Source organism: Lepisosteus platostomus, chromosome 21 (genome assembly GCF_059453375.1).
Source record: "Lepisosteus platostomus isolate fLepPlt1 chromosome 21, fLepPlt1.hap1, whole genome shotgun sequence".
NCBI lineage: Eukaryota > Metazoa > Chordata > Actinopteri > Semionotiformes > Lepisosteidae > Lepisosteus > Lepisosteus platostomus.
In genome coordinates, this window is record NC_142631.1 from 17,731,000 (window position 1) to 17,758,067 (window position 27,068).

Below are 27,068 nucleotides of genomic sequence, written 5' to 3' on the forward strand. Positions count from 1 at the left end.
GTAATTGTCGAGTTAATTAGACACTCATTGTCTTGTAAATCCCCTGCTCCAGCCAGTTTTCGAGAAGCCTGTAATTGTGAGTGTGACTGCATTAAGCCCAGTGAATCACAAGACTCATCCGCACCCAACCTCCCTCCCTGCTGGACCGCGGCTGGCTGCACACCACAGCCCGGAGTCAGAACACACTGGAATCATACCACACCGCACAGGACAGTCAACCGAGAGAAACTGGCAGACCTCGGAGCCACGAGAGGGCGAAAGCAGCCACTCATATTCAGAGACTCACCTCTGCTCACGAACGGCAATTCAACACCTTCGCTGTCAGAGTGGGGTCCTCCACACTCAGCAACACAGGATTCAACACCTTCGCTTACTGGTCAGGACGCTCAGGTGGGCTGAGGGGATTAAACTGCTCACCAGCAGTCTGCATTCCTGAGGGTGACGGGAAGTGATTCATGATCGCGAACGGACGCTTCACATTCAGAGGTGCGGCCTGCCACTCAGCTGCTCAGCAGACAGCAAGAGAAAGAAAGCAGAGACCCCTCTCCTGCAGCCCCTCTGCGTATGCGTGCAGATCGGCACTCCTCTGCTGCTGCTTCCTTCCTGCAGCGAGCACGTGTCTCTTTCTCAAGGGCTGTACAATCCCGCGGGGGCGACCTCACTAGAGGTCACGAGAGGTCACGACCCACGATGAGGTTTGTCCTTAGGGGAAGCGCACGTGTGTTTCTTCAGCCTCCACAACGACAGGCCCGCGTTTACGTTCATAAAATCGCTTACACACCACCCGACACGGCATATTGTTCTTCAAACATTTGTAATCGCATTAAAAAGGCTTTGAAAAGAACCTTTTAAAGGTGCTATATCTAATAAAGTCATACAGTATCAGAGAGTATATGAGGATATGAGGGTTCTGGCAGTCCGGCTGGGCCCTGAGCTTCTTCAGAGACACTCTGTTGCTCAGGTCCAGTGTCCAGTAGGACAGGAGCTGGTGTCCTTGTGCTCTCACGTGTCCTTCAGGGCTGCCGGTCACTGAGGAGCTCCGATTCCTCACACAGCTCGAGCCCCGGCGACTCATTCGCACTTGGCCCTGGGATTCAGGAATCCAGGAATCCGATGAAGTCCGGGGTGAAATCTACCAGACGGGACTGGAGCTGACCCCGGTTTCCAGCTCTGGACGCCCGCAGAGAGAGCTCTGCAGCTCTTCCAACTTGTCAGCACATCTAGACCGGGGAAGACCCGTTTACCTCAGCCAATGTATTTGATCTTGAGGCGGATATCTGACTGCATCGTTTCAGGTCTGTTATGTGCCGATATCGGTGTGCAGACCACACAAAGTGAGACAGCCCTACGTTATAGTGCCACTTCACCCGAGCACTCCGATTCCTAAATAACAGCTGCCCATCCTCACTAAGACTATAAACAACATTTAAGAATGTAGCCCTTACTTCTGAGTAACTGGGACTGTTGACATGCAGTCTTTGGTGAAGCTTCTTTCCTTCCTGCAGCTGCTGGGGGACAGAGCGCTGTCCCACCACAGGACACATCAGAGACATCCCCCCCTGCAACACGTCCACACACTGACACTCCAGACCAGACCAATGTCACCAGTAAAGCACACACACTCCGAACAGCTCTAGCCCTGATCGCCACCGGCTTCTCCGAGCATAGGAGTTATTGGCAACAAGTCATTCCTGTTTCGTGACACATTCCAGTGCTTTGGAAGACCACTACACAGAAAACACCTGTGTAGCCGTCTTAAAACGTGCGACATGTTGGCATCTCCCAACCGCATATACCTCTGTCGCGATATTATCATCCTTATAATAGTTGTTGCATTTATAAAAATGTCTAAACTTTTACCCTAGACCGTGCGAGACCACCGCGACCGCTTCTCCTCGGGTGTATTAAACCCGCGGCAGATCGACAACTTCTTCGAGAGGGTGTTTGCGGGCGACTGCGTTTTGCTCGGAACCGAACCGTGCGAGACACGACATTAAAGTAAACCTTAGACCCAGCGAGCCTGGCGGCCGGGCGGACCCCCGCTCGGACCCCCGCTCCACTCACCCTGAGCTCCTTCTCGGTGCGGTGCACGCCCAGCCTCGGGAGCCCGATGGTGAGGTCGTTCACGCAGATGCCGCCGTCCTGGTTCACGTCCAGGATCTGGAACAGGACCTTCAGGCGGTGCTCGCGCTCGTGCTCGTGCTCCGGGTCCCAGCCGCCGGGGTTCGGGTTCGGGCTCGGTTCCGGCTCGGGCCCGGCCGGCGGCTCCGGGGGCCGGGGCGGGCGGGGGGTGCCCGCCCCGCCGCCGGGGTCCGAGCCGGGTCCCGAACCGGGTCCGGGATCCACCGGGTCGCACTGGCAGAAGACGCCGCCGAGCACCGGCCTGTGCTGCTCCATCGCTCTGGTGTCTCTACAGACAGATGTTTCTTCTTTTTCCCTCCTTTCTTTCCCGTCCTGTTGGCTTCGCTACCGTTTCTGGCTCAACGCCGGACGCGTGAGGACTTGTGTTTTAAAATAAATAAAAAATAAATAAATGAATGAACCTTAAAAAAAGGAGGAGGAGGAGGGAGAGAAAGGGAATAATTGCTGCACAGTTTCGGAAATCCCAGTCTGAATCTCCCCTCTGCCCCAGCGGGCGGAGTGTGGGCTCCGGGACAGCGGTCTCTGCTCCTCCTCAATTACACACTCGGACTCGGGCCCCGATCTGCTCCGATCGGTCCGTTTCCCTCCCAGGACTGGCAGCTCCGCTCCCGAGGGCCGGGTCTGTGTGCGGGACGGGTCCGGGCGGGCTTGGCTCTGGGTCCTGACAGCTGAGACGGCCGACAGACGCCGGTGAGTGGAGGCCGGATCCAGGAAGTGAGTCACCGGCTGCCGGCGGGGTGGGCGGGGCCCGGCGCGGATCGACGGGCCTCGCAGCCAATCGCCCTCCCCCGTGTCCTCCTCCGGAGGCCACACGCCCCGCCCCTCTCCTTACCAAAGCACGTTTTTGTCACACGGCCGAGACAACTGTGCTTGCATAGACCCTCTTCAAGAGTTTCACTTGTAACTGTGGGGGAAACAAAAAGACTCTAGGTATTGCGTGTACTAGGCATTCCAATCACAATGTTGCAAAATAGCTTATGGGGACGCCGGTTTTTCTCTGTCGCCTGCTGCAAAGAAATGACGCCTTCATTGTGTAACATGATGCAATTTTTGGGATTGCAGCGTAAGGCTGATTCCTCGAATCGCAAGAGTGAAGAGCGATAGAAAAAAAAAGAAGTCAGATGGCGCACATGAATAAGAAAAAATACACATCAATTAGTGAAAACGTCTGACGGGATTTCGGACTTAATTTAATTTTAAACAGCATTGCAACCGCGATTTAATCACCGTGGGTTCTCAAGTGTGCTGATAAAATCAGCCCAAGGGTATTAAAAGTGGATGTCAGGAACTACCCCCCACCGCGCTGCTGAATTCAGCTCGCTGGGGTCTTTGAAGACATGGTGCGTTGATGCTCCTGAAAACCTACCCGACAAGATGGAACTGCTTGTGTTCTGCAGGAACCCATCTTGTGCTGTAATACCAGCATGCATCCATCAGTTGTATTACGAGAGTGAATCCTGGATGCATATCTACAGGACCAAATGAAGACCTAGTCTAGTACTCTCTTAATGTGAAAAGACACCCCACACTACAATTTGTGTTTCAAAGGTCATTTACTCTTGTAAGATAAGCCCCTCAACATTGAATTTAAGTAAACAGTGAGGCAAGTCTTTTTAAATTACATTTTACAAGGGTGTTGAAAGTCTAAGAAGCACATTCCTAGCCTCGGGCTGGAGTAAAGATAGTTGCACGTAGAGAGGAGGGCGAATAAAATCATTGCACAATACTTTACTCTTAAAAGTATTGGGGAACCCCCACCCCTCAAACAGCACAGGCTCACCTTCTGTGTTTGCACTGCTGCCCCCGAAACAGAGCTTTTTATAAGGCTGCAAGACATACAACTGCTGTCCTTGGTGTGACAGCACTGACTGCCATATAGTCAGGGATACGGACAGATAACTAACAAGATCACTTGGCCAAGGTAAAGGAACCCCAGAAAAACAGATCAGTTCTCAGTGGCAAGAAATATAGATCTGGTTAGAGGATGGTCAGCCAGATGTCCTTCACCTTCCCCAGCTAAGGCAACCCACAGGTCCCAGTTCCGAGCTCAGTTCAGTGTACTTCTCATGCGCTCAAGTGCAATGAAATGCTTATTTGCATGTCTGCTCTGATACATAGACATCAAGTAAGCACCAAACTTAAAACACAGAACAGCAGCAGCAACTGCAAGTTAAATAACATCATCTTAAAAAAAGTCAGACAAGCAGCGTGATAAAAACACATCCGTGTGAGCCAGGGGAAGGGGTGGAGTTCGGTAATCTGACAGCTTGTGGGAAGAAACTCTCTCTGAATCTAGAGGTTTGTGCCTTTATGTTCCTACAACGCTGACCAGAGGGAAGGGGGAGAAAAGTGAGAAACCAGGATGACTGGTGTGCTTAACGATACTTCCAGCCTTCCTGAGACAGCGAGTTGTAAAAATGTTCCAATGATGGACAGGGCTGACCTGCTCACCCCCTGTGACACCTTCCGGTCAGACAGTGAAAACCAGTGGAACACGCACTTCAGACCGACACACTGTACTCCTCAACACAGTCCAGAGCCACAAGCTGTTCAAGATCTACTCACCGCTTATAGAGGATCAACATTTCCAGATGGTTTTGTGAGCATATTAGGAATCAGAAACTCTCATAGATTTAAGATTTTATGTTTCTGTGTACTTTTGTCATGCTCTGAAATTTGGTTTAGTATGATTTGCAAACATGAAAATCTGCATCTATTGGCAGAAATTCTACAAAATCGCAGGGAGCAGTGCAGATTATCACCGGCTCTGCGCTGTAGCCCTGCCTCCTTCTCCAGGCGAGTAGCAGAAGTAGGTGTTTTGTGTAAGAAATACTACTTATATGATGTAACCTGCAGTGCTGTTTTTTTTGTGCAAATCATCCCAAATTAGGAAATGTGTCCAGAAGATTTTTCTTGGCTTTTCCATTCATCTGTAACCTCTCTCACAGAGCACAAAGAGGCACATGAGCATTTCGAGATGTCGAATTTAATAACCAAAAATAAACCAACCCCCGTGCCCGGTCTCTTTAAAAATAAAAACATTTATGACAGTGGAGTTTCTGCTGGTTTTAAAACGTTTTAGCATTCACCATTCGTGCAAAGTGAACAGTTCAGATTATCTTGGGGAGTTTTTTCTCCAGCAAAGGCGATGGCTGTTTACAAACAAACTATCAGAGTTTAGAGGCATCTGTGCAATAACTTCCTCACTGGGTGGAGGCTGTAGCTGTAAACAGTAGAAAGATGAAAGCAGCCGGAGGTTTGTTAGATGATAAAAATCTCTTCTTGCAAAACAAGTTGGTACAGAGATACAGTGTAAGTGGATATTAGAAGGTAAGACCATATTTGATAACCTGAGAATAAATTACAAAGTTAAAGGACATATTTTCCTAGGCGTAAACATTTAACACTATTTTTCAATATTTGTATTTGAAGTAGCGTACAACGTGAAACCCATTTATAAAAGCAAACAGAGGCTACACGCTCAGTTACCCATTACAACCAGGGCTGTGCAGAATTAAAACCGCCAAGAGCAACTACAACCTTTAGCAAAATGAAAAGCTGTCTTTAAAGCGGATCACTCCCGTTAGCTTAAATATCCGCAAAGATGCGTATAATTTAGTAGCATCAACGGAGATGGGGGCGGGGGGGACAACTCACGAAGCCTTTTTTTTATTTTTTACAAGGTTATTTTACAGACCGAAAAAAATCCCACACAGGTTTCGAAAGCCGCCGCGATTAGATGCGGTACAGAGATTGTTATAAAAAAAAAAACTTTGCGTACAAAAAATAAACAGCAGTCGGCTTAAAATGCCTTTCCGACCGCTTCTACACACAGCGCCCAGACTGCACACTCGCTGCTCCCCCGAGTGCTCGTCTGCTCAACGGGGCCTCAATGGCGCCTACGCTTCCTGTGATTGACAGGCTGGCGTGCGAATCGCTGAAGGGAACCGAGGGGGAGCCCCCCGGGCCCCAACCAATGAAACCGCGGCGTGCGGAGATGGGCGGGGCCCGAGCCATTACGGACGTAAACGTTGCCTGCAAGAGGAAGAAGTCGATTCTGGAAGCCATTACGCTGCGCAGATCTATAGAGTAAATCCCACGGTTTCTACGCACATTACGTACATTATTCTTAAAAAAAGAAGAATTTCTAATAAAATGGCATCTCAGGCCAAGAAGAGGAAAATGAATTTCTCGGAGCGGGAGGTGGAGATTATAGTGGAGGAGATGGAGAAACAGAAGCACGTCCTGGTTAACCACTTCAATGCCGGTGTCACACACATCACCAAGAACAACGCGTGGGTCGAGATCCTGAAGCGGGTGAACGCCGTGACGACCTGCCTGCGGGAGCTGGCCGAGGTCAAGAAGAAGTGGTCGGACCTGAAGACCGAGGTCCGGCGGAAGGTGGCCCAGGCGCGGGCGGCGATGGAGGGGTCCGGCGACTGCACCTCGGTGCCGGTGATCCTCACCTCCATGCAGCAGCGCATCTGCAACCTGCTGGGGGAGGCGACCATCATCAGCCTACCTGCGGGGGACGGGGGCACGGAGATCACGGTGCCCGTGCCCATGAGCTCGGCCACCACAGTGACTCTGACCCAGAGTAAGTGCGCCGTGAACACCGGCTCCGTCAGTGCACGGGGAGAGAGACATCCCTTTCATACCCGGTCACTCAGAGAATATACAGAGCTGTGCATTGCCGGAGATGGCTAACAACGCGAACAGGAACAGCTATAGAAGTGGCTTTTGAAAATGTTAGTTAAAAAAAGAAAACAATACACGCAATAAGAAGCGCACGGTTGCAACGCTGTTCTGCACTGGCGTTAGCACGTCTCGAAAGTCGAGCTCGTTCACGTTTTCCCAGCCTAGAGGAGACGTCCTTTTCATTGCACTGCAACATCAGCCTCAAACGTTTAGGCGCCGGACTCGGCTTTTGCAGAGTAAATAAAGCAGCCGAGTTAACTGCCTGGGAGACAAAGTCTCACGCCTCCTCGTGATTTCTTTCATGTGTCAGTAGGTGGGGCCTTTTGCGATTGGATGCCGTCTTCAAAATCGCACCTGTGTCACAGTCTGAGACTCATATGAGTCGCGCTATTAATAGTTGCGCGGTTCAGATTACACGTGTACAGTTATCGGGCTGTACAGACCAGCGTCTGGGCGGCGGTGACGCTTAGGAGGCTGAGCTTCGGGATAAACGCACCGCAGACGAACACTTCTCTGTTCTGGGTAGAACTGTAGTCGGGTTTATGTGTTGTGGCCTCTAATTCAAGGATGTTTGCTCCCTAATGATGGTAGTTTTGTGAGGTGCTCAGGAAATCCATGTGTCACAAGGAGTTAAGCTGACTCCCCTCATGAGTCAAAATAAAAAGCGAAGAAGTGTTTCCTGTTCCTGGTTTCAGATGCACTTTTCTTCATGTTCCACCTGCTGGCTTCCTCTGGCTCCTGCTTTCAGAGCTGATGTACTGGACGAGCCAGTGACTGCGCAGCAGAGGTGCAGGGTGCCCAGTGTGCTCTGCTGCACCAGTACAGTGCTGCAGGGAGCAGGCCAGGCCCTGCAGGGTCTCTCAGCGAGGCAGGGACTCACCGTCTTTATTTTTAACTTGCAGACATTCAGACGGCTTCCTCTTCGGCAGCTTGTGAAGTACAGAAAGCGCTAGAAGGTAAAACATTTTTCTTAAGAGTTGTTTTTACACCTGAGCCATTCCCGAGAAGCCAGGTGGCCCCTCTGTTAGGTGAGCATGAGGCCAGCGGACGCAGACGAGGACAGCCCAAGGATTCGATTGTTGCCATGCTCAAAATGAAAAAAAAAAAAATAGTGTTAATGTGGTCCCTTTGTGTCAAATGAGTACATTCAAATTAAATGTCTTTGTTATTTAAGTATTCTTGTTTCCTGACCTACTGGCATTGGATAATACTAAACCTGGAGCTCCTGGATGGAGTTGAAGTTTTTGCGCGGAGAGTCCAGCGCAGATCCTGTGCGTTAGTCCAGAATAATGTGTTCAGAAGGAATACATTCCACTGCAGGACCGTGTTGAGCCCTGGGTGGCACACAGGTGTAGTGGTGAGCATCCCTGTGCTGCTGCCCCGAGGTCCGGGGTTCAGTTCCTGGGGTGCTGTCGGTGTGGAGTTTGTATGTTCTCCCCACATGGTCCCCAAATTGACCCGTGTGTGTGTGTGAGTGTGTGTGTCTGTGTGGAGTTTGTGAGTGTGTGTGCCCTGCGATGGCCAGACTCCAGAGCCTTCTCAGTGTTTGTCTGTTGCTTCTTCACGCCGGCAGCCGAGACCACCTACCACGCGCTGGAGGAAGGGGTGGTGGAGTACTGCACGACCGAAGCCCCCGCCGCCGTGGCGACGGAGACCCCGGTGGAGATGATCTCGGCCCAGGCCGAGTGCGCCATCAAGCCCCAGGAGCTGAAGAGCCGCATCGCCCTCAACTCGGCCAAGCTGCTGCAGGAGCAGAAGGTGACCAACCTGCACGTGCGGGAGATCGCGCAGCACCTGGAGACCCAGAACGACCTGCTGCAGATGATCCGCCGCTCGCAGGAGGCGCAGGCCTGCGCCCAGGAGCGCCAGGCCCAGGCGCTGGAGGGCACGCAGGCCGCGCTCATCGCCCTCATTCAGATGCTGCGCCCGGCGCTGAAGGACTTCCGCAAGTTCCTGCAGAGCTCCGGCGCCAGCCCGGCCCCGGGGCCCGGCACAGACGCCGGCGAGCCCAAACCAAGGCCCCCGGCGCCGGAGGAGGACGCGCAGTAGGACGCCATCGCGGGCCTGGGCGGGCCAGGCGGGGCCAGACTCTCGTTCGTTCGCACACAAAGAGAAGAATTGCCGGTTGCGGCGCCGAGGCAGTGCTCTGTAGTGCATTTATTGAAAAGTTAATAGGGATTCCGGACTTTTTTTTGTTCCTCCAGCGAGCACCAAGATGCATCACGCTGTATGAGCGGTGCGCTGGTTGCGCAGCCCCCTGGCTGGAGGGCATCTGGAAGGCGACCTTCGCGCCTCTGTGCAAGCCCCTGCCTGGCCGAGGACGACAGGAACACCAGGCTTGGCGCACGCGGTTGGACCTAACTGCCCTGTGGGAGCCACCCTCATCCTGGTGTGGACTTTCGTTTTGGTGGGGGTGGGGAGGGTATTAAGTGTAACTGTCTGCTGTACATGAGTGAGAGTTGCAATTTCACAAGTTTTTTTTTTTTCAAATGCAGTTCGGCAATGGTGAACGGTCGGTATTCACTCGCTCCTGAGACCTGTGCGGACCTCAAATAACCCCAGCCCGATGACGGGCACCTTTCTCTCGGAAAGCCGGTACAAAGGAAGAGGTGTAGATCATGACAGACCTCTCTTACACTACCCCAGACCCCTGTGGGCGTGCTGGGAACGGGGGCCGAATACAGACAGGCGACCGTGGCTGACCGTGTCTGACCGTGTCCGGGGTGATTTGTTGTGCAGGAGCTCCCCCTGGCGGTGTCAGGAGCGCTGTGCGGAAAGAGACACGGTGTGGCCCGTGGCATCCCGCCCCGTGTAGTGTGTGTCCGGGTCCGTCACGCCGGCGCGGGGGGGGGGGGCTTTGGGGCTGGGGGGGTCGTTGTCAGGGTTTTATTAAATCTGGGACAACACTCAGCTCATCTTGGCTTGAACTGTTATTTCAGCACTTGCCTAGTTCTTTTTATTACTGCCTTCCCCCCTTTGTATTTTTATTTTTTATCCCTGCAGAAGTGAGAAGAGGGAGGAATGCATTCAGTCGGGCGTCTTATCGACTCTTGTTTCGTTTTCCCTTTTTTTTTTCCTTCTCCAATAAAAAAATGATGCCTCCTGTTACACTGTCCTTTTTTTACATGAACTCACGATTTTGATCTGTCTCTGGGGTTCTGCAATGTCGAAGGTAACTCTGCCCACGGACCGTGGAATTCTACAGTTTTATCGCAGCATCTCTGCTCCCTGGGTTAAAAAGCCAGCCTTCTACATGACTGCCATGATATGAGATACACTTTGTTGAGCCAGCTTATGGATGCCCTTGTAATAAAATGATTTTAGTCCCTGCAGTTTCTGCACTTTGACACTGTGAGACCTGGACCTCCTTCTCAGCACTGGGAGAGCTTTCTTTCCGCTGAGAACACACACACACACACACACACACACACACGGAGCCTGGCTTTACACGGTCGTCCTGCCCACCTCAAACTCTGGATTTCAAGGCATGACGGTTCAAGATGAAGAAATTATAGATATGTGATCCTTTTCTATATTAGACTTGTATAAGACTCTTCCTGAGGTCTTTTGCATTTGATTAGTCAAAACAATCCTTTCATTAAAAGGATAGTTACATACAAATTACCTCAGAGCCTGGGTAGATGTATTCCAGTCGCGCAGCGAAATAAAAAATCAGACCACCTCTGTAGCTGAGGACGGGGCTGGAACAGAACCAGACGACAACAGGCCTCCCAGGAGCTCAGTTTGAGAGCCCTGTCCATGGAGTTACTGAAAACATCGTTGGCTGTGACTGCTCAGCTGTGTGATTTGTACAGTCTGTTTGTACGTGCCAAGATTACAAGTGTGCTTCAGCAATTTGAACGCGAGTGCTAATGGGGATATTCTTTCATTGTGCGCTGGATCTGCGTGATTAGCTACACACCTACGTTTGAAAAACCCCAGTCTGAGTGCCTGGTAAATTAGACAAACGATTAAGAGGATATCACTTTCCACCCAAATATAAGTCTTATTATCATAACACGGTATTATTTGGCAGCTGTACGACTTTGAATCCGAGTAAGACAATGGAAAGTACTGTTTAGTGAGTATGGCACCCATCCACCTCTGAGCATCAGCCCGCTTCGTGATACGAACGGATATGACTTAATTCAGACAGCAGGTGGCGCTCTAGACAAAGTTTCTCCCCCTCTCTTTCACGTGGCTCCCCAACGTTATGTTTAAACCTTTATTTTTAGCGTTTCACAAGGTTTCCGGATCGAGAGCTGCAGACGTGCTCCTGGCCTGTCGATGTTATTTTACTGGTCCGCGAGTCTGGGCGCCACGGGTCGGTCTGAATCCCCTGACAGGCTCCTCACAGATGCAGTCTTCCCAGGACAATGATAACATGACATCACAGTATCATCTTTGACTTAAATTCATCCACCCTCACTGATTTTAATTTTGTGAATGTATTGCCACGCGGGGGGGGGGGGCATTATAATGTTAAATATTTATATGCATATACTATATTATATAATAATGCATATAATATATATGCATATTATATAATAAGAAGGCTATTGAGCCTGCTTCACGTGTGTGAGAGAGAAAAATTCTCTATGTCCTACATAGGAAAAGCCTATATAATTCAAGATGCTTTATTGGCATGACCCATGAATAAGTCAGTGTTGACAAACTCTGACAAACGATATATCTCTCACACACCCGAAGAAGGCTCCACAGCAGAAACGTCGTTTCTTTTCTTCTCTTTTCACCATGGAATAAACCTTGACTTGTTCCTTTGCAGCCAACGCATGCTGATGCAGCTCCCTACTTAAAAACAATCATTACTATTATTTTGTATTATTAACAAATATCACCAAAAGCTGTCACAGCAATGCTCCAAAAGTGCCGGCAGTAACTTCTTAGTTCCTCTGTAGTAGAGGTTTGTGGTTGTGAATCTCACCCGTCCCCCAGTCCTCCCTCAGGCCAGTCAAACTGCGCAGTTTCCATGAGAACTGCTCGCGTTGTCTCTCGCCGGTGGTATTCTGCGTTTGCCACTACGCCCGTCGTGGGGAAGAAGCCGTGCTGCGTGGGTTGCGTGGGTTCCGTAAGAAACGCGAGTCCGGCGGGGCTCGGCTGTGCGCAGGGCCGGTGACGTGCGGGGCTGGGAGGCGGCGCCTGGCTGCCTGCACACGGGGAGAGGAGGAGGGCTTATGCCGGCCGGGGGCTTGTGACTGCGGGCCAGTGAGTGGTGGAGCCACGAAGAGAAGCGGTCGCGTTCCTGTGCCACGGGCGCTAATATTTGGGTGCCTGTTTGTGATCATTATTTTTTTTAAATAATTGGAGGTATCAAGCCCGGCATTAGGTTTCCGGAGGCTGGCTCCCGTTTCGCCAGCGGGCGGCAGTGTGCAGGACTGCAGTCTGGATGAGACCGAGCGAGTCGCGTTCATTGTGATTCAGCGCAGGAGCGCAGACCGCGGCGCACCGCTTGGAGGAGGAGATCATCTCCCCTGGCGGGCGAGCAGGCAGGCGAGAAGCTACCAGGAGGACTCATCTAGAAATCCGCACAGGAAAATTAAAAAAAGAGGAGCCCCGGGCACCGAGACCGGTTTTGAGCGCCGACAAGAGGCGCAGTAACCAAAATTATTTGCCGGGACCGCTCTGCGCTTCGCTGCGCACAAGTGTTTGTGGAGACTCTTGCACGTTGGAGCATCTCCCCACAGGGTCCTCTGCTAACAGAGCCTTTCGAGGGCACGTCAAGCGCCCACCGAGCACCGTCTGGAGCCTGGAGGACCCGTCTTGCGGGGTGTTTTTCAAGTTACAGGCGATAGTTCAGCGAGCAGTGCGCTGAGGCGTGCTGTCCGGATTAAATACAAGCGCGCAGGTACACTCGCATAATCGTTTCGTTTTTGTTTCCTTTGAATTTTGCGTGCACTTCACATGGGTGTCTTTGTTAATGTCCGTTTTAAGTGATTTTTCTTGTATGCTTGCAGGTTTGCCGGAACTCGCTGCGGGCGATTCAGAGATGCTGATCCGAGACGGACTCCCTAAGAGAAATTTCCAAGCTCCAGATTAAAATCGCCGCTAACCTCCATGCTCCAGAAACTTTTTATTTTCGTTTAACCTTTTTTTTTCTTTTCCCATTTGGATTTTATTTTTAACTTCATCGTTTCGTTACTGATTTGTTTTTTTTCTTTTAAACGAACTATTTATACGTCTCGCTGCGGTCTCACTGAATCGGGTTTGAAGACCAGTAGTCACAGACCTGTCTTCGTCAATGGCGTTTTTAATGAAGAAGAAGAAATTCAAATTTCAGACTAATTTTACTCTGGAGGAGCTCACGGCTGTGCCGTTTGTCAATGGAATGCTCTTCTGCAAGATCCGGCTCTTGGACGGAGGGGACTTCGCTACTTCATCGTCCAGGTATAATTATTATTATTGTTATTGATGATGATGATGACCAGCTGCTTGAATACGAACATCTGCGAGTGCAGCTTTAATATTTCAGTCTGTCTATAAATCCAGTTTATTGCAAATGATAAGTGTGACAAAAGTGCCCCCCTCCCCTGTCTTGTTTAGACAGTTCGTGTACACGGGGTCGGTGATTGAACTGGATTGAATTGACTGCCCTGAATTGTTTCTCGGGACCGATTGTGTCAGGTGATGACTGATGATGACAAGTCAGTTTAAGGCATCTGAGCAACTCAACCACATTTTGCTCGCCAGAAAGCTAAAATGCTTTGCCGTGATCGGCCTTTCTTTTTGTTTCTTACAAAGGTGTACGAAATCGTCACTAATTCGCAACAGCGCCTTCGGATATAAAATTAGAGAAAACTTAACTTATTTTTCCGACACTGAAAGCGACAGGGGAACCTGTTTGTCTGCCGTCTGCCTTAGCGTTCGCAGTAGCAAGAAGAAACTCTTCAGTGACACTGTTCTACTGTTGGCTGAGGAAAAACCTAAAAGTGTCGTGAGCGTTAAATATATACTTAAATATATTTCTGTTCTGTGTAGAAAGGATGCGTAGTCTACAGACGCAGTGGTGTTCAGCCTGAAACGCCATAGCTGTTATGATCATGCTGTAGTTTAGCTGAGGAGACTTTTTTTACTCCTCTCCTGCCCTAGAGGAAATAACTCGTGTGCTGTTGCCGTGTTTTGTCCTTGGAAGTTTGTAACGGTTTTCTTCCGTGCGATTCCTTATCCTTATCATTTCACCCAATTCAGCACGAACACCTCACTGTTTATGAAGCGTAAACACCTCTGTGAAATGCGGGTGTAGTCTGAGCTCCGTGGCTCTGGGGAGGCGCAGACTCGTGAGCTGTTGTGCTCTTGCTGTGTTGCTTCCCTGGAAGTCGCCCCGTGGCTTGGAATCGTGACCTCTGCAACTCGCGTTACATCCATACCGCAGAGCTGCAGACCCCATCGGAACCAGGTCCACAGGCACGGCACGCGGAGGTCCGAGAGAGACTCTCGTTGGCGAAAATTTGGACGGGATGCGTGTGTATCGGTCCCCTTTGAAACCTACTGCGCTACAAACGTGTCAAAGTAGGGACTTCCACTTTTGTTTTTCAGCAGCGGCACCCAGCCGCTCGGCTACCATTTCTGCCATTTCCCCCGCGGGGTTAATAAAGTGTCTATCCATCAGATCCATCTTTGGCTTGCCCTTGTTGAAAGGCTTGGTCTCGGCATTTTAACACGCGGGTTTTATTCCATCGACGGGACGGCAGCTGAGAATGGGAGTTTTACCCCGTTGGGCAGAATCTGGACCAATGTCTTTCTCGCTTCGCAGAATGAATTACGATGTTTCAGTCGTCTCTGAAAAATACCGCGATCAAGAGTCCGTCCCGGTCCTGGAGGGACGCTGTCGTAGCTGTTTTTTGCTCCAGTGCTAATTGACGACCTCATTCATTAGCTGGCTTGCTAACACTTCAAGGGAACACGTGGTGGTTAATTCCACGCTGAAAGGTAGATGGAGGAGACCCTGTTCAACAGCTGTCACACTCAACAGCCAAAAGATTTTCTTCCTTTTGCTTTTCAGTGTGGATTTAACCGTTACATCTTTTCTTTCCAGGGGGGTTAGTGTTGCTGCCTGGCAGCGCTGGGGCCCTGGGTTCAATTCTGGACCTGGGGTGCTGTCTGTGTGGAGTTTGTGTGTTCTGCCTGTGTTTGAGTGGGTTCACAGTCTGAAGTCGTGCTGGTGGGTTAATTGGCTTCTGGGAAGAGTGACCCTGGTGTGAGTGAGGGTGTCTGTGTGCCCTGTGATGGACTGGGGTCCTGCCCAAGGTGTGTCCTGCCTTGCTCCAGCAGCCCTTAATTGGATAAAACGATGAGAAAATGGATGAATGTTTCCACCTAACCTGGAATCGCCAGGCGTTTTCAGGTCTCGGCTCACAGACAAAGTGGGGTAGTGGATTTCAGCGAATGCTCACTGATCAAGCTCTCCACTGTACTTAACTCATTTCTTTGGTCGGTCTTGGGCATCACTAAGCCCTGCTTCAAAGTCACAATTTCCAGTAGCGTCAGACCTGTGCTGAACTCTTCTTGGCCTGCCTGCTCTTAGTTCTGACTCAGCAGCTTTTACTAGTTGATCAATTGATGATGAACAGACATGGGGCAGTTTTGAAACTTGAAATTGGAACCAGGTTTAAACCAATTACAAACCCCATTTCACCATTTAAGAGTTACAAGCACATTTACAAATCTGCCCCCAATACAAAACTGATATCAGTTAGCCGGTGATTAAGAACTCAGCTGGAGAAAAAAACAGAAGAGAGAGTTCCTTCAGGAAAGGGGGCTGAGCACCACTGTTAGATCATCCAAATAAAGGAGAAGGAGCCCCACTGTTTGGGCTAAAGTTCAGAAAGTTTCAGAAACAAAGAAATTTTGTGCAACAGTCTCTCGCCAGCTGGGTAAACAGCGAGTGTGTCGACTGTAATGTGTTCTTGTTTTTCCATTACTTGTACTCGAGCTGTGTCGCATGCCAGATGGTTACTGCCTTGAATTTCACTCAGGCCTGATAAATAAGAAGCTGCTCAAAGGAAGAAAATAGGATGATCTTTAAAAACTGTTTTACCCCCAGAAATGTCCGCAAACCACCCCTTTCACAGTATGATAAAAGGTATGTTAGAATTGGTCCTGAACCCGGAATTGCAATAACGTGATTGCAGGTTGTGTGAAGCTCTAGTGACTCCAATGAGTGGTTTTTCGTCTTTAATTAGAAAAGATGCAAGTGGCGCTAGTGATATTTTCAAGTTTCGTTCAGTTCCCTTTTTATCTTGCAGTCTAGACTTGGCCCAAGAACAGGATATTTCAAATACCACAACTCCAGTCTCAAACTAACATACCTAAATTGCTGGGTGTGCAAAGTTCATTTAGCTTCGATCAGTTGTTCATCTTAGTTTTTTTTTAAAAAAAAGGAGGAAAAGGGGATAAGTGATGTGCTTGGTTCTTTATCATGAGAAGGAAAGGAGTTCAGCTGTATTTCTGCTCGAGATCAGGTGAGTGTTTACAAGCTCTCATCAAGCCTATATTGCAGGGTGGGGAGACGGGTCACCAGCTGGCCAGCGTCTGTATTGGGTAGTAATTGATAACAGACTCAATCGACTGAATTCCAGTGTAACACACTCCAAACTTCTAGATTTAAAAATAAGAAGCACTCCACTGTTTCTCGTCTCCGTTTATAGTTGAAATCGATCGTTTTATTTCATCGAAGGGATCGTTAATTTTCCAGACGTCTTTGTTCTGTGTGTGGGTGGGTGGGGAGGGGTTGGTGATGGCAGTACTGTAGGAACAGAGCTGTTGAAACCCGGAGTCACAGCTACACGTCAAGCAGACTTTGCGCACTTGGCCTCAGAAACATGTCCTTGTTCCCTTATTCACTCGGGTACCCCCACACCCCCTTTTTAAAATGACAGGATTCTGGAAATGTGCAACCCAGGCGTGCAGATGAGACAACACTAAGCATAAAACAGAGCAGCTTCAAACACCTGGGCTTTTTTTCTGTACTGGCGTGGTCTGTTCTCATTAAATGTCTTTAATTCTAGCACAGTGGCATCACACGGATGACTACGTCAGACCACTGTTGACTTCAGGCCAGCTAGTCCATATGTTACCTCCACAGTTACTCCCGACTTTGCAATGGGGAGTGGCAGTCAGCTGGCTGCCCCAGCCAGAATCCAGCTGCACAGACAAGAAGCTGCATGAGTAATCTTCCTTATTGCTCCTGGCAGGACGACTCTGTCTTTACAAAGGCATGTGATCGAAGAGTATCATCTCGGCTCAATTAACTAATTTCTACAGGCTGGAACTGTTTTGGAAGGATAGATGGGAACATTCAGCGTGTGAATAACCACCCTCAACAAGCCACTGCATTGCATCAGATTGTGGTGCTTTTAATTTTGTTTTGACATTTCATGATTTTCTGAATATAAAGTATTGATTTCTACACGCGTTAGCTGTGCTGCTTGTGTTCTGATATTAGCTGCATGAGTGAGATAAATGAGTGCTATTGCATGAATTTGGATCACAAGCAGTACTATTACTGTACTGCAGTCTGTGGACTTGCAGTCCACTGTTGCCCTAAGCCCTCTGTGTAATGTGAAATATCCTTGGGCATGTTTCCAGTGCCTGCTGCTTCTTGTCCAGTGGGCATCATCGCTTTGTCCTTCCTGCACAGACGTGTCAATTCATGGGACACTTCTAATCTCCCTCTGTTCATGTGAGAAACAGCCATGTTATCTGTTCAGGGTGAGTTATCCATTCTAAATCACAACTGATGCAATTATCACTCTGGTATTGGAGGTGTGTATGTAATTCCTCTCCTTTCAGTGGAAATGAATTGCAAGATAAGGCTTCTAATACGCAGTAGTTTGAGTAAATCTGGGTTTTGCAAGTGAAAAGGGTTTACAGGAGCTGGCTGCTTTGTAGTTGACATTTCTGGTGCATGTGCAGTCAGGCAATGTTTGATATTAAAATGAGTATGGTTGCTTCCCTGTTGCATGTGGCTTATAGGACCTGGAAACTAACCAGTAGCAACCAGAGAGTTGTGTGCTTTGGTGTGTTTATTCTGTGTCTTACTGGCTCTGCACGTGTTTATCAGAAAGGGATCCAGGCCTGGCCTGAGTTAATGATACAGCAAACATGTTGGATGTGGTCAAGCCGAAAGAGATTTCTGTTCCCCCTGCATGCTAGACAGCTTCATGGAAAAGAGAGAAGAGAAACTGCAGCTCTCAGAAGAAGACTGGGGACAGGCAGTCGACACACCAGGTGTTCCTGGGCTCAGCTCAACTGTCTGCGGCCCAGAGCTTGAGTGATGTCCGCTCGGCGGTGTTTTGCATGCAGCTCTTAGGTTAGTGGGGACTTCATGCAGAGTGTTATCATATAACACAAACACGCAGTTTGGCTTTTGTCTTCTTAGCTCTGAAGAAGAAACTGGCACCATGCTGCCCTCATTTCCTCTTCTGTCAGTGAGGAACGCCCCTCCTGTTCCCCCTGGCTCTCTGTGTGGCCTGCAGTGGATGCTGCTGTGTCGTTTGCCCCCTCCCTCTTCGTTGTCCATTCCTGGGGGGTGGCTGGACGTGCCTTTGAATGCCGCAGCAGGTGGGCCGACTGCCCGCTAGCGCGTGCCGGTGTCTTGTGGGGACGGCTCGTCCCGTCCGCGGTACCAGGCAGCTGGTCCACACTCCCGCTCTGTGTCACCCTGCGCGTCCAACAAAGAGTGTCTGTGCGGAGCCCAGGCTGGCTGTGATGTCATAGCTCATTGCGTTATTGTCTGCAGTGAGTGACCCCCCTCTCACTGCGCTGTTTGTCCTGCTCAAAGATTGGTGGTTTTTGTGGGACGGTGGTGGTGGGGTGTCTGCGTAATTATGTTGTGAGTAACGTGTGTGTGTGTTTCAGGGAGTGTGTTCAGGGGCAGTTGAGGCAAAGTGATATCGCTAACAGGCAGGCTTTTGTTTCTTCCAAGACCCCCGTCTGTCTCTCTCTCCGTGTCCTCGCGGATGAGGTTGTTTGTGTTGAAGAGGCCGCTCAGCTGTGGAGAGCGAATAACAGGAAGATGAGGGCGAGCTGTCACATTTGATTAATTAAATTGTCTGTCTTTTCTAGCTTTTATGGAGCCAACGGCCTGCTTATCTGCTAACGTGCTGCCGCTGCTAGATTTTGCAGCGTAGGTGGTATTGTGGGAGAAGTTTGCCCGGCTTGAATAAGGTTTTCTTGTTAGGAAAGGTTAGAGAAAGAACAATCTCCTCAGAGGAAGGCCTGTGGAAGTCTGGCAGAACTTGGACACTTCTGCATCACAATCCGCCTTTCCCAGTCCAATCCACTGGATTGCTAGAGAGTCTCCAGGGTGATGTTTCTTTTCCTACACTGAGAAAATCCTCTTCAGATGCAGACCTAGGCTGAAGATGAGCTCATGCTCATGTGAACTGGTGTGTAGAGGCGGCTCTGTGCGCTGCTGGGGTTTGAGCTGTAGGCCGTGTGGCTTCCCTGCTCTGGGCTCTCCGAGCCCCCAGCACAGCCAGTTAAGCCCAGCTTTTCCGAATGACTTCCCACACCCTGCTGACGATCTCCTCGGGCGACTCGAGAGGAATTTTCGGGGCTCACTGCAACAAGAGCTTTTACTAACAGTCTGTTTGTCAGTCAATACATTTCAAAGGTTTTTCCGTTTGAACACAGTTTATTTAGTGATGTTTGTACATCTCGCAAGTGTGTTTTGCTCATAAGGCCCCTTAATTGTTACCTTATTTCAAACAGCTTCTCTTCTCTGTGAATGTCTGAAGCAGGGATGAACAACTGTCAGATGTCAGTACGAAAGGTGGTGTTGGTTTGAAAGATCACTTTTTCTGTTTCCTTTTATTTCATTTGGGAAGATGATTCAGCTAGCAGACTTGCAGGGCTTCTCATTTTTTCCAGCCAAGAGGAAAATCAAAATCAAAATACATCCCCTACCCCCCCCCCCCCCAGTCCCAGCCTTGGGCTCAGTCCAGGATGGAGCGTATTTTTTCCTTTAGTCCCCTCGCAGACAACCGAGCTGACTCTTCAGCTGACAAAAGACAGTTGCACACATCCGCGGCTACAGCCATGATGCACGGGCCTCCGGAGCAGCCCAGCTGGGAGGAAAAGGTTCTCGCCAAGAATCGGGCTGCGTGACCCGGGGGTTCACGGGTTCGAGTCTCGGCTGGTGACACAGCCCACTGCGCCTGGGATTCCTTATGTGCTACGCGATGGGTGGAGGACCCTCTGCTCATGCCAACACAGGGCCCCCTGTGGCTTCCTGGGTGCTTGCAGGCACGTGGTGCTGTTGGGCAGAGACGCGCGCTGAATCAGGGGAGAGCAGTGGGCGCAAGGCGGGGTACACACTCACTCACACCGGGGCCAGGCTTCCCAGAAGCCACTGCACCTACCAGCATGTGGACGGTGGGAGGAACAGTGTTAGTAGACCTTGTGCTTTAAGTGTTGGTCACCTTCATTAGGTTTCCTGTGAATCGATATACATCTGTTGAATAAGATTCAGAGATTGGGAACTGTTTGCGTTGGTCTTTCCAGTATTTTTCCATCGTTTTATAAGCCAATGAATATATGAGCTTTTTGCATGGTTAGGTTAATTGGAGTCTCCTGTAGGATTTCTTTTTAAAATGCGTCAGAGTTTCTTATCCGAGTACAATGCTGTGGAAAAATACCTGCCTCGCGTTCCCACCCTTTGGTAATGTAGTCGTGTGGGATGATGACTGCAGAGTGTTACACACCTGTGTTTGCTGTTGTAACACTGATCTCTCGGCAGTGATTTTTTTTTTCTGCTCAAGTTTTTTGTTCTCCTCTCCTCTTGCCAAACAAGCTGCCTGCTTGTTTGGCAGCTCTTGCTTGTGCTTTTGCTTTGTCACGATTTCCGGCAATGTTGGTTCTGCATGTTTGCTTTGTGTTTAGACATGCCACTTGCACACTTAGCTGCCACTTGTCATCTGAGCATAGCAGGTAGCCAATGCAGTAGTAGATACTGGCGATCGTTTTTAAACTCGCCTCTCCATGTCCGATTTTTTTTTTTACCGTTTTGAACTGGCTGTGAAGACTGTGCGACACGTAAGCGCTTTTCTAAACACGTGCGCAAAACAGCTGTTTCCGATCGTCCCGGGAGAGCCACAGTGACTCCTGTCATAGTGTCTTGTTAGCCGACGCACACAAGGAGCTGTGGGCGTGAGCGGCTCTCCATTCCTCGCACTGCTTTCTGGACGAGAGCGAGGGAGGCAAGGTGGAGGTCGAGCCTGCAGGAGGGCTGTCAGTGAGTCAGGGACCTAGGGTCCCACCACACGCTCACTTTGTGTGCGTTTGGTTTCCGTGCCTGCGGTTTAGATCTTGTGGTCGCTGTGGCCCCGTTGTGTGCAGCTTGAGTGAGGCTGTCGATATGGGAGGAATGAGGAAGCACAGAAAGACAAGTGCTCCAGCCACAACATTCCCCCTGCTGCTTGATCAGTTAATAAGCGAGGGCAAGATGCTTCAGTGTGTCGTTTTCTTGTTGGTGTTTAGAGTTGGTAATGCCCTCATTACATCTCTGATGCCTACAGTCCCGAGTCTTTTATTTTGTAAGACTGATCTGCTGAAGAATCCGGTGTGGGCGTGATGCTGCCACATGAGGTGCAAGTTGGCTGAGAATAAAACTCCAGTCTGGGTGGTGTTGATTTTTCATTATCGTCTTATTTTGTCTTCTGTTATCCGGTACTCGGAAATGGGTTTACAGAATAAAAACGCTGGCTTTGGCAGAGGGGGCGTTTTTGAAAGAACAGCTCCGATTTTTTGTTTTTTGTACCAGGAAGAAAGGGCAAAGCACAAAAATGACGAAGAGGCCTGAAGAGCCGCTCAGAAGAACCGTTGAATATTACATCAAAGACAAAAGTCCAGAGAAACCCTCATTCTCTCAAGCTTAATACATAATTCACCACAGTCTCGCAGCTGGGCCTTGTTAATTCTGTAGTTTTCATTGAAGCTGTCCCCCTGAAATGTGAAAGATCTGTCAGACTGGAGGTTGCTCTAGTCTCAAGCGCAGTGGGAGCTGTTCTTGGAACAGGTGTGTGGATAAGCGCCCCAGATGTCTTTTTGGGTGTCACCAGGGCCCTTGAAGCCCCCAGTTGTTTATAAGTTCTGCCTTTGGTGTCTGGCTGGACTGTGGAGTCCATGTTTCTGTTCTGTAATGCTAGGTCAGCTTTTGCCCCGACGTCCTCTCTAGAAGGAAGAAGTCTGTGGCTCACAAGTGGTCAGAGTCGCCCTCTAATCTTGCACGCGCTGGCTGGGACACTCTGTCTTTTGTTGTGCCTTGTTTGGAGGCCTTATTTTCAGCGTGATTATGCTAATCCCAGATCCCTGTTTGAGCCAGACTCCATAAGGTTTGTTATTCTTCACCCAGGAATGAATGACCCTCTCCATATGGATGAAGCAAATCCAGGTGTCTGTTCACGAGCATCTGCTCTGCTCATATCTCAAGATAAGTCTTCCGCAGAGAATCCTTTCTGATGAATGTGCTGCCCTGCCTGACCGACTTCTTTAAGTTGCAAGGATCAAATGTGACTGGATGTTTTTCTTCAGAGTAAAAAAAAAAAGGAGCTCTCTCCATCTGCTGTTGTGCGTGGATGTCTGCAGTATTTTTGTTGTGCATGTGAGATTTTCTTGCCAGTGCTTCTGCTGGTAAAGTATCACACGGCTCTAACAGGACTAATTTCTCAGGAGCGGTTCTGGAGAAGTGATACATTTACTCTTCCCTCATCTCCTCATTGAAGCCAGCCCTGACTGGGGGGGAACTGTGTGAATGCATAATTAAAAAGGCACAAGGGGACAAGTTAACAAGCTCCTCGCTGCTGGTGGGGATTATTTTCTATTTATGGCTGAGCACAGAATGGAGATTGGCCCGATCACCACAAAACAACATAAAAGAGCTTCTAAAGCAGCTCTCATTGACTTCTCTCATGGTTTCATATCGAATCAGACAGTCCCAGTCCTGTCCAAAAATGTAATAAAAAGTCATCTCATCCCAACATCATGGCATAACCGCTCATTCCTGGGAAGAGACATGCCGACCTGGAGCCTGTGGCATAAGCAGGGGCATTGGGGTTGACCCCCGTGCAGGCAGGATGCCCGACTGTGGGAGGGCATGCACAAACACGCAGAAGCAGAGGCAGTTTGGAGGTGCTCAGTAACTTCCACAGCCCGTCTTCGGGAGGAGGGAAGAAACTGGAGCACCTGGACAAAATCCCCCCGGAGACCGGGGCAGAACGTGCAGACTCCCCGCGGAAGGTGCTCTGGATGGAATCGAGCCCAGGACCTGAAAGCCGCAGGACAGCCGCGCTGGCTGCCACACCTCCGCATTGTCCCATTTTTGTGAACTGTTGCGTTTTAATTCAAATGTCTGGCAAGATTAGAGAGCTCTCTTCATGTGCGCCCGAGGCACAGCTTTTCAGTTCATGCATTGTAGGTGTAAGTCTCGCACTACCCAGTTATTTGCTCCTTTCCTGTCTTTTCTTGCTGTGTGTGAGGTAGGCATGAGAGGTCGATCAAAGTATCCCAGATCTGCTTGGCGTGCTCCGCTGTCCCTCGTTAGGCGGTTATGACTGGTGTACAACCCAATTTCCTTGAGTCAAAAAGCAAAATGTATTTCATTTGTGAATTGCTGACTTGCCTTTCGGAATATTATAGCCCAGTAGAAGCTTACTTGCTGGCTTCTTAATAAGGGACCCTTGTCTCTTTTCAAATGGGCCCTCAATCAAAAAAAAAAACAAAACAATTACACATAAAATGACTGAATCGGTGTGAGAATTTGAGATGTCTAGAAAAGCACACGGTACTGAATGAGTGAGAAACCGGCAGTGAGGTCGGAATATTATTGCTTGTGGACTCGTGTTGGTCGGCTCAGAAGAATTCCTCGGGTGGTCATCTGGGGCTAAACCCGCTTCCTGGGATACGGAACGAGGCCGTGAATTAAGGGATTGAGAGATTAGGGAGGTGTACGTCTGCACAGGGAAGCAGGTCAGCCTGCTGCGTCTCCTGCTCCGGCTGGGGTACAAACGCCCAGGCTGTCCAGTGCGCAGGAACCGCCCGGCTGGAGCTCTGGCAGAAGCACCTGGAATTTGTCTTAAGGCAACTTGTTTCTCTTCCCTCTTTTTTTTTGTGTGCGCACTGCATCGTCCTTCTGACGCCCGAATGCCTGAAACGCAGGAACGTCAGAGTGGCCTCAGTGCAGTAGCAGCTGCATTGTGTTAATTAAAGTTGTGGACCCAAAGTGGGCCACTTCCTCTGGGATTGAAGAATCCAGCCGGCCTCCTGCTGAAGGCCTTTTAACACATTCATCCCGTCTCCACTCAGGAACATTTTTTATGAGGGGAATAAATAGGATGCACCAGATATTAATAATCAATTGGGAGAAGAGTAGAGTGGGACTCCCCAGACCCCGTCCTGAACATTTCTTCAATGTAGGACGTGGTATCGGAGGTTAACAGAGCTCCTGCCGGTTTTCTAAGGAAGTATTCTTCTCGTTTATACTTATACTTATACTCGAAGTTCCTCTGTTGGTTCAAGGTTTTTTTCACTTAGTGCTTGATTTTTGGTTCTCATTGCCTTTTTAAGAACCGTTTATTGTCAAACCCCCTTGTTTTAGAAGTTTGTTTTTTTATTTTCGCCCAGTTTTACTGCATGTGCTCTAACATTGGGAGGCCGAGAGCTGCACTGGGTGGGTAAGGAGCGTGGTGCAGCAGTAGGTTTTTTTGTCTCGGTAATGAAGGCTGTTTGTTCCCAGCTCTGCCTGAGCAGCTCATTCGCAGTCAGGTCACACAGCCAGGCACATAAACAGCTTTTGTGCTCTGTGCTGTAGCCCCTGATTGTCCAGCCTTGCCCGGTTGGTCTGTGTCTCGGGGAGCACGGGGAATGGTGGAGGGGGTGAACTAGCCACTCTTGCAGTTCCCAAGGACCGAAGGAGAAGGGCTGTTCTAGTGACAGCACTGCAGCCATGCTGGGACACGGCGTTGAGCTGCAGCGGGCAAGCTAGCAGAGTGGATCAGAGGCTTATTAATAATAAGGACGGAGGTTCTGCCGAGCTCCACAGGTTTCATACGCTAATCGCCACTCTGATTTGAAGAGCAGCTGCCTTGCGTTTCACCCCAGTTCTGCACCGGTGCAGCTCAGCTCCTGGGTCCTGCCCAGGGTTACAGGGTTACACACGACAAGCCTTTGGTTGTGTATGTAGGCGTCTGCCTCTTCCCTGCTGTCCTCTCCCTGTTCCTCTGTCTGCAGTGTGACAGCTTCACGTATGGAGCGCTGTGTTACAGAGCCATGCTGTAGTTCCTGAATTCACTGGCCAGCGCTGTTTGCTCCTCTCCAAGCCGTTAGAAAAGAAGAAACGACCCAAACGTTCCGTTTTGACTACAGTCAGTGTCCTGATAAGAGATCTGGGCCGATGGGATTAATTGGCCTTTATAAAATAAAACAACGGTATAGCCGTCGTTCTTTTGAACTGACTCGTCTACAGTAGTTCCTTTTTTTTATTTGCATCGGTAAAAAAACATATTCCCGAACTGTTTGGAGTTCTGCTGTGTGCTCCATCTCCATGGTGATGTCTTTTTTTTATTTTTGTGGTTATACAAGATCCACTGTGCTGAGAAACAGGCCTAGTTTGTGAATAGGGTGGAAATAATGTCCTCTTAGAACAACTCATCCTCTCTAGATGACAAATACTGCTGCTGGCGATTCTGCTGAACAATAACCTGTGGCCTGACAGTCATGGGAATTGGCAGATACATTTTTTTTAACTTTGTTATATTAATGAGGTCTCTGGCATTCATACAGATAAAATAAGCACAAATGCCTTTCATAGTAATTGGGTAATTAAACATTGCTTAGCAAAGCATTTCCAGGGGAAGGAACTTTGTCAATAGCTGTTAACAAATTGCTGTCCGTCGACCAGCGACTCTCTCTGTTCGTGCCGCAGGTCTCTCCTTCATTCTGAGGCCAATTTGCTTACAAGCCTGTGAAGTTGTTGGTAAAAAGACAGCGCGGGTCCCTGTACATGTTGAAAAGAGTAACGAAAGCTCTTGGATCCGAGCTTTTAAAGTTAATTTTCTGCCTAACCCGTTCAGTATGCTCTAAACCACAGTTTTGACAGATGCTTGCCCTCGGAACGTCTTACTGGCTCTAAGAATATTGCTCCTGGTTTAGTTTCCCCGCGAGTCGCCGTCTTCGGGCAGACGTCCTCCAAGTTGGAGCCCCTCCATGTATCTTTGGTATCTCCCAGATAGTTGGAGCCCCTCCATGTATCTTTGGTATCTCCCAGATAGTTGGAGCCCCTCCATGTATCTTTGGTATCTCCCAGATAGTTGGAGCCCCTCCATGTATCTTTGGTATCTCCCAGACAGCTGTACCTCCCGCAGGCTGGTCAGCGTAGCTCTGCGTGCAAAGAGACTACCCGCAGGGTCCCGGTGGTGCGGACCCTGAAAGAAAGATGGACAGAGGCTTTGACGTTACCATGGCGAAATGCGAACTCTCTGTTGTTCTTCCATCGTCGTCCAAATAAACTGAAACAACTTCCACGTTTTGTCTATCCAGCTGAATGTTGCGCTCTTTAGAGACTGCTGTGGGTGTCTGGATTACCGGTAGGCAACATGGTAGCCAATTAACATCGAGCGATGTGTAGACTAAACATCCTCGTGCTGCAGGTGCAGTTCCTCCTGTCCCTCCAGACGGCAGGTCCCGTCTGTGAAGAAGGCCTGTGTCCCAGGCAGCAGCATGGCGGCGCCTTGCACAGGAAGTGCGCTTCCCTGCTGGCAGCGGGGCCCGAGGTTAAAGGTCAAAGAGGCTTGAGCTGGACTGCTGGGCTCTTGTATCAGACTGAGGAACTGGCTGGCCGCGGTCTCCTCCACGTCCCGGACAGCACCTCTTCTGTTCTTGTGGGAAGTGACGAGGAAGACTCCCCTCCCCCGAGCGCGGGTTCGAGCAGCGGCTGATTCAAGGGCGGTGCATTCCGAACGTCGTTTGACTCGGCCGCGGCGTGACTCAGACCTCTTTCGGATGTAATAAACCCATCCTGTGCTTCAAGACAGACTCTGAAGCGCCGAAGTACAGGTCTCGACTCAGGCCGGCTGCTCCTGCTGGGAACGCTGTGCCGCTGTTTAATGTTCATGACGTCCTCTGCTTTTTATTCACTCGTAAAACAAGCGTGAAATGGAGGGGAAGTAAGCTTGAAACTGCTAGTGTAGCATCAGGGTGAGGCCCGGGAGTTA

The 27,068-nt window shown here is 49.7% G+C and overlaps 3 protein-coding genes across 4 annotated transcripts in view; 2 read left to right on the top strand and 1 right to left on the bottom strand.

Moving 5' to 3' along the window:
* Positions 1 to 2,850, bottom strand: part of LOC148644154 (mitochondrial adenyl nucleotide antiporter SLC25A25-B) — a 28,639-nt gene extending 25,789 nt beyond the window's left edge. The window contains exon 1 of one of the 2 annotated variants that reach the window (XM_088615377.1): positions 2,065 to 2,850. In XM_088615377.1, coding sequence (XP_088471503.1) covers positions 2,065 to 2,397 — 333 coding nt within the window. In that variant the 5' untranslated portion in view covers positions 2,398 to 2,850. The remainder of the gene's footprint in view (positions 1 to 2,064) is intronic. The other variant, XM_088615378.1, reaches the window with a different exon arrangement.
* Positions 2,851 to 6,069: 3,219 nt separating this feature from the next.
* naif1 (nuclear apoptosis inducing factor 1) lies at positions 6,070 to 9,948 on the top strand. The gene is made up of 3 exons (XM_088615387.1): positions 6,070 to 6,739; positions 7,743 to 7,796; positions 8,414 to 9,948. The coding sequence occupies exons 1-3, from the start codon at positions 6,298 to 6,300 to the stop codon at positions 8,887 to 8,889; spliced, it is 972 nt and encodes a 323-aa protein (XP_088471513.1). The 5' UTR covers positions 6,070 to 6,297; the 3' UTR covers positions 8,890 to 9,948.
* A 2,054-nt stretch (positions 9,949 to 12,002) lies between these two features.
* Positions 12,003 to 27,068, top strand: part of eeig1b (estrogen-induced osteoclastogenesis regulator 1b) — a 62,985-nt gene continuing 47,919 nt past the window's right edge. Inside the window, exons 1-2 of the mRNA XM_088615012.1 lie at positions 12,003 to 12,706; positions 12,816 to 13,245. Of these exons, the coding sequence (XP_088471138.1) occupies positions 13,100 to 13,245 (146 nt within the window). The 5' untranslated portion in view covers positions 12,003 to 12,706; positions 12,816 to 13,099. The remainder of the gene's footprint in view (positions 12,707 to 12,815; positions 13,246 to 27,068) is intronic.